This window comes from Scomber japonicus, chromosome 12, assembly GCF_027409825.1.
Source record: "Scomber japonicus isolate fScoJap1 chromosome 12, fScoJap1.pri, whole genome shotgun sequence".
NCBI classification, from domain to species: domain Eukaryota; kingdom Metazoa; phylum Chordata; class Actinopteri; order Scombriformes; family Scombridae; genus Scomber; species Scomber japonicus.
This window is the reverse complement of record NC_070589.1, coordinates 9,054,442-9,068,614: the sequence shown is the minus strand read 5'-3', so window position 1 is coordinate 9,068,614 and position 14,173 is coordinate 9,054,442. Positions and strand designations below refer to the sequence as shown.

At 42.0% G+C, this 14,173-nt stretch overlaps 1 protein-coding gene across 2 annotated transcripts in view; it reads left to right on the top strand.

Annotated features, from left to right (window-relative positions):
• rnf220a (ring finger protein 220a) overlaps nucleotides 1-14,173 on the top strand; it is a 164,335-nt gene that overhangs the window by 105,623 nt on the left and 44,539 nt on the right. For both annotated transcript variants that reach the window (XM_053329898.1, XM_053329897.1), the window contains exon 2: nucleotides 11,509-11,638. In XM_053329898.1, coding sequence (XP_053185873.1) covers nucleotides 11,509-11,638 — 130 coding nt within the window. The remainder of the gene's footprint in view (nucleotides 1-11,508; nucleotides 11,639-14,173) is intronic.

Here is a 14,173-nt window from a genome sequence, read left to right as displayed (position 1 = left end):
ATTTAATCATGAAATCTAGTTTATTAAATGATCCAGGTGCTTCCATTGTTGAAGACATTTTGAGCATATTGTCAAAAGTAGCAGATGCAGATAAAATGTGGACAGAAAAAAAATATTTCCAAAGCGAGCAACTCTCAACACGAAACTTCAACCGTGATTCTTAAGAAAACCGGAAAAGCTGAGAAACAGGTGACACGGAGACGGTGAAAGAGATACAAAGAGCAGGGAGGAAAGAAATGATTCTGTCTTATTGGAGCAAAGACAAAATGTGTAGAAGAGAGAGATGGATAAGGAGGAGGTGGGTGGTGGGGATGGGGGGGGGGGCATATTTGGCCCTGCATTGCTAAGTAGCAGGTTAGGTGGCAAGGCCATTTGGCGAAGGCTGCCGGTGCTTGACTTGATGGATGAGACAAACTGCGGCCTCTTTTCTCTTGTAACTTTAAAATCATTAAGCCTTTTACACGGCCATGCAGATTTTTATGGCCACCTCAGACAATCTGCCGCCGTTCATGTCTGCAGATCGGCGAGATGGGGGGGTGGGGGGGGCTCAGAGAGATGAGGAGGAGGACATGGATAACACTGTAACTTTTTGTAATATGTTGCATATCAGTGTTTAACAGTGCATTTTATTTTGAAATGTACAGTTTTCTAGAATCTTCTATTATATGGGAACAGCTGCACCTCTTTTTGTACACAAGTATAATTCATTTTCCACTTTTATTATGTAAAGGAACATTAGAAGTTTAGGTTTTATTTCCTTTACATGGTGTGGTTTACTGTCATGACATCATTCATGGCATTTAAAGGACAATTACACCAAATTCATAGGTGTCAAATGACAATATTTACACCTTTTCAAATGACATTTCAGGTTAATCCATACATCTTTTCATGCAACAACGCATACATTTCACATCTCTCATGATTTGCTCTCACAGAGGCAGGTTGAAAATGAAGTTCAGGTACACCGCCAGCCAGTAATCCGGCACCAGGAGAGAGGACAGCGTGACATTGATCTAAGATTTTAATCTGCTGCTCCTCTTTGCCAGGCACGTTTTGCAATAACAAATACTGCGGCGTACAGCTAGCTTTAACCACGGCGAGGATATGAGCGCTATTAACAAAACTTAGTTACGTTCGGCCAGCAAATAAAGGCAACGCGCGAGGTGACATAACATAATCACATCACTTCTTTTTATAGTATCCTGTTTCTTTGTGTGTGTGTTTTTTTTATTTTTTATGAGTGTTTGAGACATACGGCGTCTTGTACGAAAGGCCAATAATGTTAATAATAAAGCAGGAGCAGCAGGGTGGGTGTTCCTGCGATGCGCTCTGAATATTATCAATAACAACTTGTGCGTATATGTAAAGCCTACACCTTCCCTACATCCTTCCATCCATCCATCCCTTTCATTCTGTCTCCGCAGGCTGCCTCCTACGCTGTTAGGATTCAATTAACACAGTGCAGGCAGCCACGGCACCCTCATTAAAGCTAATTAGTTAAAACATCAGCCAATCTAGCGTTAATTGGCTTTGGTAATTAATTCAGCCGCTAGACCATATGAAAGCAGCAGGGAGAGAGAGAGAGAGATAATGAGAGGGAGGGAGAGATAGAAAGAGGGAAAAGAGGAGAGGAAGATGAAAGGAAAAAAGGGGAGTAAAAGAGAGAGATAAAGAGACTCCTCTATTTCTGTAGATCTGCTTCTGAATCAGTGTAGAAGAAGGTTTGTTGCACTCATATTTAGTCTTTTTGTGCATTGAACATGCTGGTTACACCTGTTCTCGCTTAGTTAACACACACACACACACACACATAAACAAGTGTGTGTGTGTGTGTGTGATTAGGGCTGAGTCAGGACGTCTATTTGGAACCTGCTGATGTCCCTGTTTGCCCACTGACACGGCATGTTCCTGCCCGGTGATGAGGCCCTTTGGGATGGAAATGAGCGCCGACAGGCCTCACGCCCACACCTCTCGGTTAGGTATCCCTCCTCCTCCTCCTCCTCTTCCTCTGCACAGCTGAGGAAGGAGAAATGAAACAGAGGCTGTCAGCAGAATTAGAGAGAGGGAGAGAGCGAGGGCAGAGGTCAGTGAGAGCAAAAACGTCTCTTTCTGTCGTCTCTGAATCTCGTTTTTTTAAGTATTAATTATGCATATCATACAAGACATGCTGTGCAGTGATGACACATTACATTTACAATAATAGTGCTCGAAGCAAAATAGAAGAAAAAAAATTAAAAACTAGAATGTCCACAAATGATAATCATAGAAATGAATATTTCAATTTGGATGCCTTTAAATATTTAACATGTACAACGTTTCCAAGGAATTAATTATTCATGATTAATTATGGGGATAAATTATTCATTATAAATGTTTTAAACACCTGCTTTTATCTATTTTGAAGTTTTATGTGTGTGTGTGTGTGTGTGTGTGTGTGTACGATGGGGGTCTTGAATTGAGATTTGGCTTCTATAGCGACCGGTTGTGCCTCTGCTCTGTGGGTCAGTGGTTGGTTAATGCTCCATTAATTTACTTCTTTCTGCCTCTCTCTCTCTCTCTCACACACACACACACACACACACACACACTGACAAGGTGATTGATTAAATAAACAGCTGTCAGTAGTTGGAGATAACCTCACGAACATCCCACCGCTGTCTTTCAGTCAGACACACACGCACACACACACACGCACGTAGCGAGGTCCCAGGAGTAAAAACCCACATTACACATGCTGACACACACACACACCCACACACACACACACAGATCATCAGATGACCATTTATCAGTGAATCCTCAAAAACCAGGCAGCAGGCAGATGATTTATGATGATCTTTCTCTCTTTCTTTTTCCTAAATCCTTCAACAAATTCCACTTTTTGGAATTTTTTTGAGCTTTTATTTAAGAGCTGGCTTCTAAAAACCCTTTCCACCAGTCCCAATGCTTTTCCCAGTAACGCAAGAGAGAAAAAAGGGAATATCCTGCGTGTAATAAGAGTCGCAGTTGTGGTTCCCATGTTGCCAAATCCAAACTGATGTCCTGTCCATGTGAAATAAATGCATCTTCCAAAAATGTATATTTCACCCTCCTCCTCCTCCTCCTCCTCCTCCTCCTCCACATGCATACATTCACACTGATACATCCTTTACTCCCTTGACTTAAAAAGACAGCAAACATATCAACACACACACACACACACACACACACACACACACACACACACACACACACACACACACACACACACACACACACATAAACACACACCTTTCCCCTCTCCATCCCTCTATCCGGTCATCTCTTCATCCCCTCCTCTCTCCACCGTGCCGACATTTCATTTGCTTTTCTAAAAGTGACAACCCCAGGGAGCGTTGGAGAGGAAGGGGGGGAGTGAGGGAGGGAGGGATAGTGAAAGAGCCCGGTGATGAGTTTTGAGCAGGGCGTGGAGGAGTGCTATTTAAAAGCGCCATGCATCACTGTCAGGGAGTGAGGCCGCGCAAACACACACACACACACGCGTGCAGAGAGAGAGAGAGAGAGAAAAGACACTGGAAACACACACGCTCACACACACACACACACACACACACACACATGGCGGAGCGGGAGACGCAGCCTGGGTGGCAAACTGAAGTTGACCCCCGTTCCATTTCATCAAATGTCCTCTGAATGAGCCACACAGCCTCATCTATTCTACACACACGCACGCACACACACACACACACACATACACAAACACACAGATAGAAGCAGTGATCAGCCTAGTGTCTAGCCTGCTTAAATCACAGCTCACTTAAGAAAAAAACCATATCACCTCACTCAGAGACACACGCTCACACACACGCTCACACACACACACACCTTGCTCGTCCCATTTGTGTTAATACGGCCTCTGGTTTTTGGGCTTTAGGGCTCATATTTGCCATTATGGAGATGATGGCTTTACGGGGGCCTCTCACCTCACCTTGCGTCGGTTGGGGAGAAGAAGAGGGGAGAGTCGAAATGAAGGCTGACACCTCGGCTGGGATTTATTTGATTGTGGATGCGAGGCGGTGTCATTCTGGAGAAGGGGAATAAGGTTGGGGGGGGGGGGGGTGTGACAGGAGGAGGAGGAGGAGGAGGCCTGGACCCTCAGGCTAAGTGAAAAGGAAGAAGAGGCAGGAAGGGAGAGAGGAAATAGAAAAGAAAGAAAAAGGGGGAAGAGATTGAGGAGGGAAAGAGGAGGAGGGCGGGGGGTAGAAGTGGCCCTCTTTCCCCCGTTTCCGTGAATCAAATCAAATTCCCCTTATCGCACATTATTTGAAGAGGTTATCGGGCGCGGTAATGCTGTTACACGCCGGGCCGCGGCTGAGAGATTTCCTTGTTTACCGATGTTGGCGGGTGTTATAGCTAACCGGCCGGGCGAGCGCCGAGAGGAGGGGAAGGGAAGAGAAAGGGAGGAGGGGAGGCGAGAAAAAAGAGGGGTAGCGGGCATAAACACTTGATGCATGTCAGAAAACTCATTTAGGGAGGGAGGGGGGTGGAAGTGTGTGTGTGTGTGTGTGTATGTGTGTGTGTGTGCTCACAAGGAGAAGACAGTTGTTCAAGGACAGAAAAACAGCCTCTACATGTAGACACTTTGTAATTCCATTTGGGAGTTGCGCCTCTGTGTGTGTGTGTGTGTGTGTGTGCGTGTGTGTGTGTGTGTTTCTGTACATACTGTACATGAGCCAACTCATAAATCCAGTTCTTGTCTTTCACCCCAGACTCTTATTGTTGCGCTTAAATCCAGTTTACATGCTCGGCTCTCATTAGCTGATTGTGCGTATAGAATTTACAAGTTCATTCAATCCCATTGCAGCAGATATATATATTTAAAAAAAAGACAGGAAATAGCCCAAGTTAAAGGCACTTCTGCTCTAAAAAGACACATTTGAAGGAATATTCTGCCTAAATATACGTCATAATACAGAATCCATTCAAGCTATAGCTACATTTTCTCAGGAGAAGCCCCCAATGTATGAGGCAAGAGTGATGGGGTGAGATAAAAGTGAAGGGATGACATGCAATACAGGTCATTAAATGGGATTTGGACCCACAGTGTTGTGAGTACATGCTTTTGCCTCTTAGCCCATTGAGCCATGAGGACCACCACCCCACCCCACCCTCTCCTCCCTTCCACCCCAAATGGTTTTTTATCTGTGGTTCCATTGAGAGCAGAGTATTGAGCTAACAATCCCTGTCCTCTCTGGAGGTGGCCTTTTACCTCAGCTCATTGTAGTCTGTGACTGGGAGCCGGCGCTATCTAGCATCTATTGATTCCCACTTCATCTGGACCAAAGCGACGCAGGGAGGGGAGAGAAGGTGTGTGTGTGTGTGTGTGGGTGTGTGTGCAGCAGAGGGAAAAAAAGTTTAAAAAAAAAAGAAGATAAAGCTTCATGTGTTTAAATAGATTTGATGAGCGACGTCATTTGAGCAATATTTTATCATTGGGGTAAAGAACAGGTGAAACAGAAGCTACATTTCTTTTTAAATATCCAATTATAGGTGAGGATGAGGATGTGTGGTATAGATTATGAAAGGAAGGAAGAAGGTAAAGGTTGAAAGAAAAAAAGGAAGGAAGGAATGAAAGCAATGACAAAAGTGAAACAATGTAAATGCATGAAAAGATGCCTCCTCCTCTTCTTCTTCTTTCTTCTTCTTTGCTCTCCACTCTTCCGTATGATGCAGCTCTCTCCTCCTCGCCATCTGGTGTCTATAATTGCCTGTCGAGTTGTGCGTGTGTGTGTGTGTGTGTGTGTTTGTGTGTGTGTGACTCTACTCATTATTTAGGAAATATAGCGTTATAAAAGCCTAATGAAGAACATGTCTGATGTTTAGTATGGGTTACATGAGGTTGGCTTTGAGTAATTACACTAAGAGTGAGGTCTAGTCTACACATATACAGGTATTTTTTAAAACTTAGCTTTTTCAGTGTGTTTTAAACTCTCCTCTTCACATAAAGTGCAATTTTTGATCACTGAAAATTGAACTTTTGGAACAGGTGAGGATGTTCCGAAACTCAGTGTTCATGTTTAGACATGGAACATTGAGTTTTTGGCTTGTGACATCAGAATATGCACCATTACATGAGGTGACATTTCCTCCACTAGCAGATTTGGCCTCGTAAACAGGACCTTTTTATATATTTACACATAACTGTAGAGTAAGGGTTAGGGTTATACTGAAAAACAGAGGTGTTAGAATGCACTACAGGGGTCACTGCTACATAATCCAACCCCCACCAAACAGGCCTTGCCCCCAGTATCACCACTTTTGGAGGAAACCTGTTCAACCTACAATAAAAAAAGCTTTTTTTTAAGGCTTCTGATTGGCCAATATAGTTTTAGGGTTAGGCTTATGTCACCACTTGTTGGTTTGGAATGCTCTTCACATTACATACAGTACAATAAGCACAGTGATTACGTGGGGATGACATACTGCTCATTTATTTGTCTGTGAATGACCTTTTTTTGGCAAATAAAATTACAGAGCCCTAATATAAAACATGAAATATGACTTGATGTTGTGTAATAATAAAGCTTTATGAGTCTTTCCACATGTTGTCACCTTCATCAAATGTGCAAGCCCAGTTTGTGGCAAAGAGATGGATTGCTACCAAAAAATGGTTTTCAACATATTGGGTTTTAATAAGGTCAGAAGAAAAGGAAAATATAGGTTTAAAGAAAGAAACGGGTTGCTCTTGAGCTTATTATTATTATTATTACAATAAAATAACACGTGTTGATCGAAGTTCTTTAGTGAGAAATGAAAAACCTAAGTTAGGTATTTAACTCATGATATGTACATGGATGAGTAATTGAATGAGTGATCATGCAAAGTCAAAAGGAGTTGTACAAAGATGTTAGAAAACATATTGCTTTTATTACATCACCATAAAGCTTAATATCTATCAATTAATCAATGCATCAATCAAACTTTATTTATACTGCACCTTTCATACAGGTTAATGTAGTTCAAAGTGATTTATAGTTGATTGACAAGTTGATAATAAGACAGAACAGGTGACATCACAAAGAAAAGGAAGAAAAACAAAAAAAAGCAAAAAAAATGAAACAATTAGATAAATGTAGGCATGAGAAAATAAGAATGATAAAAATGTTTTAAATAAAGTAAAATAAATAAGAGAAAATAAAAAAATAAGAGAAAAAGTCTATTAAAACTAGGTTAAAATAGATTAAAAAAGACAAAACAATAGTAAAATGAAATAAAAGAGATGAAGTCTATATATTCATATAGTTCATATAATGCCTGCCAGTCACTTGATTGACTTAAGGCTACACATGCAATAAAACAACAGACTGTAGATTGTATTTAAGTCCAACTCAATCACTTTTACAGTATCGTTGGCTCCTATTTAGCTTCGTTTAATCTGATTTTACGTTCTCGGCAACATTTCAAACAGAAGATCTATAAGTGACACGTCGCTGGACAAGTTGTGATGCTGATATAAATTCTCCCTGACAAACTAACACAGCTGAAACAGGAATTAGTGGCTCTGCGAATCGATCCCGAGCAGCCAAAGTGTACATGTCAATACCAGCAGCTAGTAAATATATCAAACTGAGGTTACAAAAAGTGTGTGGATATGTGCCCACCGCCCCCTCCCCCACCCCCCTTCCAGAGGCTTGACAGATCGTTTTTTGTGACATGAACAAATACCGGCGAGCGCTTTTAAGTGGACCGAGTGACAGAGATGAAAAAGGAGAGGGAAGAGAGGGATGAGCTGTGAGAGAAGAGGAGAGGATGATAATAAAAGGGACGGGTCGGGTTAAATAACTGAGAGAAACAAAAAAAAAAAAAGAAGGGGGGGTGAAATCGGGAAAATGGGAGGTGGAGGGTGTGAGAGATAGAAGACACATGGAGAGAGAGAGAGAGTGAGAGAGAGAAGCTAAAGAAAGTCAAGAGAAAAGAGAGATGAGACAATCCATCTTGGCACATTAGAGAGAGGTGGGGGGTGGAGGGGGGGGGGATCAGGTCGACACTCCATCACAGTTGACAGAGAGATGCACACCTCCTTTTTCCGTTCTACCTCTCCTCCGTCCTCGTGCATCCATCCATCCATCCCTTGTTCGCTCCCCCGCCAGCCGGCATTTCGCTGAAGAATCTCAACGCTAAAAAGTCCTGTCAGGCCTATTTCCTTGTTATTGTCCGGCCCCTCTCCCCCTCTTCTCCCACCCCCACCCCCCCACCCCTCCTCCTCTATCCTCGTCACCCCCTCCTCTGAGTCTGGTGCCTTCCCAGAGCTCCCCGAGATTAAACGCACCCTTGTTGCGCCTCAGGGTGTCTGTGTGTGTGTGTGTGTGTGTGTGTGTGTGTGTGTGTGTGTGTTTGAGCTGCGAGGTCCAAAGCAGGACATGTGAGGTGTATATATGTGTGTGTGTGTGTGTGTGTGTGTGTGTGTGTGTGTGTGTGTGTGTGTGTTGCCCCAACATTAATCATCTTTAAGGCACTGACAAGCCTGGGTGTGCGACATCACATCACATCAACAACAAGCACCCCCCCCCCTCCTCCTCCTCCTTCTTCTTCACCACTCCTTCTTCTCCTCCCCTAGATTTATCTGTCCATTCGCCTCCCCCCATCACTCACTTCCCTTAGGGAGTGTGTGACAGAAAAAGAGAGAGAGAGAGAGAGAGAGAGAGAGAGGGAGAAAAAGGGGAAACATGAGGGGGTGACAATGACAAGGAAAGGATGAGAAATGATGACAGTGAACAAGTTTTTGATTTGGCGAAATTTTTTGAATCATGACATTCTGTGGATCACTTTGAACAGAAAACATGAGTTCCAAATGAAAAAATAAGTCTTTTTTTCACTTTTTTATGTCATATTTGAAGCATTCTGCCTTCATTTATTGCTGAGTTTAAGCTAAATGTTACACTCTGCTGGCCAATAGCATCATATTCTATTTCATCCTATTCTCTCACATGACTAGCTGTTGATTTTTCTGATTTTCTGTTCCATCACATCACCGCAAGTGTAATCTGTGTGTGTGTGTGTGTGTTTTTTTTCGTGGTTAACAGGTTGGCTTGTGGCCCAATAGACGGCAAAATTCAATTCAATTCACACGCAGCACAAACTTGCACCCCCCCCTCCCCCCCCCACCCACCCACCTCCACTTCCCCCTCTCTCCACTTTAGTCTTTCCTGTTGTTGATTGTTGCCATTCTCTTGTCACACCCATGCATTTATATTCCCCCTTATCATCAGTCTATTGCCAGTACAAATATGAATCACATCCATAAAGAAAATTTCACAATTCAAAAAAGAAGAATCAAAAAAGAAAAGAAAACTCACACTGGGAAAAAAATATTAGAAAAGTACAATTTTTTGACATTACAAAAGCCTAAAAAAAAATAATCAAGTATAGCAATATATTTGTTTTCATGCTGGTTTGTGTGTGTGTGTGTGTGTGTGTGTGTGTGTATGTGTGTGTGTGTGTGTCCTCCAGGTGTGTGTTTGTCTGCGAAATAGAAAGAGCCCCATCAGCAGTAGACAGGGATTGGATCTTTCTTTGTTTGCTGTGGCGGATAGCGACAGCTTCAGCATGACTCAAATTATCTTGTCAAAGCAATAAAGGGCCAGGGGAGGGAGGGGTTGGAGGTGTGTGTGTGTGTGTGTATGTGTGTGGTAGAGAAAAAAAGAGATGGAGAAACAAGGAGAGAAAGGGAAATATACTAAAGGCAGAGTGTGGAGGAGACAATAAGTGGAGAAGAAGAGTGGAAAAAGGTAAGAAATAAAGAAAGAAAGAAAAAGAGGCGAATGATGAAATACTAAAACAGGATATGAGCGATAGAAGAAAGAGGTGGAGAAATAAATGGATGGTATAGGGAGCAGAAAATTAGAAATGGATGAGGCTGGAGAGAAAAAGAGCGTTAGAGGGATAGGTGTGAAAAAAGAAAAAAAAGGGAGAGGTGAGAGCGAGAGAGGAAGAGAAAGTGAAGAAGAAGAAGAAGAAGAAGAGAGAGATAGAGAGTAATCGATTACCTATTTTTCAAAGTCACTTAACGTGTCCAGTGCTGTGGGCTCTGTTAAGCAGCGGGTGCAGGAGAATGGGAGGCCGGTATGCACACACACGCTCGGAGACAGAGAGGGAGGGAGGGGACGGTGTGTGTGTGTGTGTGTGTGTGTGTGTCATTGTGTAGGTGTGTGTTTGTGTTCTCTGCTAGTTGATGAGACCTCTTGCAGCAGGAAACTGTTCTGACAGACCAATATGTGAGCAAGGATACGTGCACCCAGAGGCCTGCGCGTGCACGTGTATGTATATGAACGTGCACATGTGTATGTGTGTGTGTGTGTGTGAGAGTGAGAAACCCCAAAGACGAGACAGATAGGGAGTCCCCCCTACCTGGTCCTCTTGTTGCCGTGGTGACAAGCAGTCTTAACAGGATATCCTGGCTAAGGCGGAGCATATTGTTCTTGGACTATAAAAAGGCCATTTGATTGGCTAAATACAGGAAATGAGGGAAGTGTCCTCCAACATTAAGCAGCGAGACACTTTCAATAGATGATTATTTTTAGCCGACTCAGACAGACTCAAAGATAAACTTGAAAAGGTAGGATGTATACTACTATAGTATACACACACTTACCTACACACACACACACACACACCACAAAGGCTGTTATGCAAAATGCACACCATCCAATACAAACACAGTCCAACACATAACCCCAGAAACACAATGACACACACATACAGTCAAAGCGCACACTAACACACACACACTTACAGGTGGGCCCCACCCTGTGCCCTGCTGATCAAGGACAATGAAGTGAGGTAGTGTTGGCAGACTCTATACAGCATTATCTCATCCATGGCTGACACTTCTTTAAACCCCCTCCCTCCTCCTCTCTGCTTTGACCTGAGAAGAACATTACACAATGGAGACTGTACAACACTCGATTCCCTTTTGTTGTGTGTAATGTAAGATGCATTAGAATGCCATTATATTGCACATTATGCGTGTGATTTTAAAACCATATGTGCTTTAAACCAAAACATGCACGCACAGGTTTCCTTGAGTGCCCTTGATGCTGAATTCCTACTTTTTTCTTGTTTTTTAATAACTTTACATTGTTGTTTCTACACCAGAAAACCATGGCCATGTTAAATAGCTGACCAATCAACTTTGCAGAATGTGTTTCACATGACAAACCCTTATTCACAGTTGGGTACATTCAATTTGCTTGTGTGAAGCAGTCTCAATCAGACCTGTGTTTATCTATGCCAATAACTATTATAATCTTTGCCATGTATTTATTTACTGGAGTAGCACCAGTGGCCAAAAATAACAGATAAAACTTGAGATTAATGTAGTCTGATGCCATATCTGCAGTAGACACAATTTGGTTATAATGTATCAGGATACAAGAGTTGTTTGAGTGTCTAGCCTTTGTTTGTCTTATCTATAAATAGTCTAATGTTTGTCTCCTTGTCTCTCTCCATCTCCATTGTTGTCTCCAGGTAAAAAGAAGATGTCTCTGTACGACAGCCAGGCTCCAGTCTGTCCCATCTGCCAGGTGCTGCTCAGGCCCGGAGAGCTTCAAGAACACATGGAGACAGAGATAGACAGGCTAGCCTCCATATGCCTCAGGTGGGTCTGAAACACTTGCCGTATGTTACATATTTCTCATAAAAACACACAAACATGACCTATACTTTGTATTAAATCAACATTTAAATCAGAATTAAAACAATTGTGCATACTGTGTGAGAGTGTTAGGGTTAGGCTACATGTATCACATGTGGCTAAAAGTAGAGGATACACTAGCAGTAACGTTAGCTTGGTAAAATGTTTAACCTAGCTCTAAACACTGCTTTCCACTGACTCCAAGAGTATCTTATTGATATTTTGTAAGTTTTTCACACAAGCATTCGTTCAAAGAGAAAATTAGAAATTGTGGTTCAATGAGCAGTTAGCTTAACGTAGCATTTGGACTGTTAGCTTAACAGAAACACAGCTGACTCTTGGATGCATTGGTGACTGGCTCACTAGCAAACAATATAAAACATATAAATAGCAGGCTTGAAGTGGCTGGAAAGCTTTTTTTATGAAAGTTTTGACTGAAGCTAAAGCTTTTTTTCTCCCCCGTTTGTGAGCTATGTGCCAAGCTAAGCTACACTCATCTCTGTATGCCTTGCGTTGCAGACAAATCAAACTCTTAACAATCCTCTGAAACATCAAACGAATAAGCTAATGTAAGCTAAGCTAAGGTAATAAATATACGTTGGGGCATTTCTTTAATGTTCCAAAAAGTCTGAAAGTCAAAATAAGTCTAATAAATCAATTTTACATTAAGTTTTCTTGAGTCATGTGACATTATCTGGATACTATTGTAGCAGGAAAGGTAGAAGGTTGAGCTTTAACTCAACTTTTATGTCAGACTCACTGACTGCTATTGTTTCTAAGCAGAGATTTTGGTGCCATAAATCTGCATAAAAGGCAGAGGCATGCCGGCGACGTAACGCTAAGTGTTTCCTACGGGGATTAGGATTTAAACCTGTGACCCCAAGTTCACGGCTGCCCCCTTCTTCTCCTTGCGACAGTCACACGAGCTGTTTTACGATGGATAAATCAACTCCAAGCCCTTTTAACGATGGGACACAACCATTAGGATCCATATTTCACCTTGACCGCACGTCTGGCCGTGTGTATGTGTGTGTGTGTTTGTGTACATACCAGTGTGGCATGTGTGTGACCCGGTGTCCACCTAAGCGGCCCAGCTTTATGATAGTCCCCATTAACCCGGAGGAACAGGGCAACAGATAGCGTCACCCCACGTGGAAATCACACTTCATTTACCCCCGTTTACCTCTCCTCATTCCTCTTCTTCTCTTCTGTGCTGTCATTAAACCATTCTTCATGTTTTCCCTTCTGTCTTCTTGCGTTCTGTGCTTCCTCGAATGCCTTTATCCATTGTTATTCTTAACCTGTTTCTTCTTCTTCTTGTTTCCTAAAAGCCATTTTCTCACTGTCTTCTCCCGAAAATTATCTAAATGTCATCTGGTCTTTTTTCAGGATCTGATTTAATATGATTTAATCTAGTAATTTAAGGAAACATTTTGGTCAGTTATATCCCTTTTCTATCATAGCAATGACCTGGGTCATGACAGAGAGATTGTTACAGACATTCATGATTGACATTGACAAACATTTTACATTCCGTGATAAAGGAACAAATATGAAAATATAGAAGGAAGGAGAAGATCGGAAAAAGAAGGAGCGAGGGGATCATACGATATGTTATGATACGATATGATATGATATGATACAATATGATATGATATGATACAATATGATATACTTTATTATCCCCATAGGGAAATTTGTCTTGGACTCAGAGGCTGTGCACATACATGTCTCAACAGTTACAGTAAAACAAACTTCTGAACAAAAACAGCTGTTTCAATCACAACAATAAATTGCAGATAACAAAATAGTCACCCCATATTAAAAAAGATTACAAAAGAATTTTTAAAAATCTAGAGAACTATAAAATTTAAGTATTGAAGTATCTGATAAAAAAAAAAAAGGTTGAGCATTCAGCCACACCTCATGGTCAGTTTGCTTAGCTGGAAATGGTTTACTTATTATCCAAACCTGCATACTTGGGTCATGTAACAACTAAACCATCTCCTCAATAAATGAAAGCTCTATTTGCTGATGAAAGCCATGAGATTTAGCTAAAAGCTCTGGAAAAATGAATAAGTAAGTGGATCTGGTGATAAGAATCATCCTGTTATCTCCAAGGTCATGAACGAACCCTTAAACTCAAATAGAACAGTATAGAAAACAGTAAAATACAATAGAAGAGAATAGATGAGAGTTAAGCAAGGGTCAGCCATCTATTATCATGTGATATGGCGAGGTGTGTGTGTGTGTGTGTGTTTCAATAATTAATAAAGGTTAGTAGTCTACCCTTCCCTCTGGGAGTGTGAGATACTGTGTAAGCCTGCAAAACCCACACATGCACACACACACACACACACACACACACACACACACACACACACACACTCACGTGCACGGTTATTTAAGGAAATGGCGTCATCCCGGGGTGAGATGGGATGGTGGCTAACGTCACGGCTGGCTGATTTAGCTACTTGCCATTAACCCCCTCTTCACACA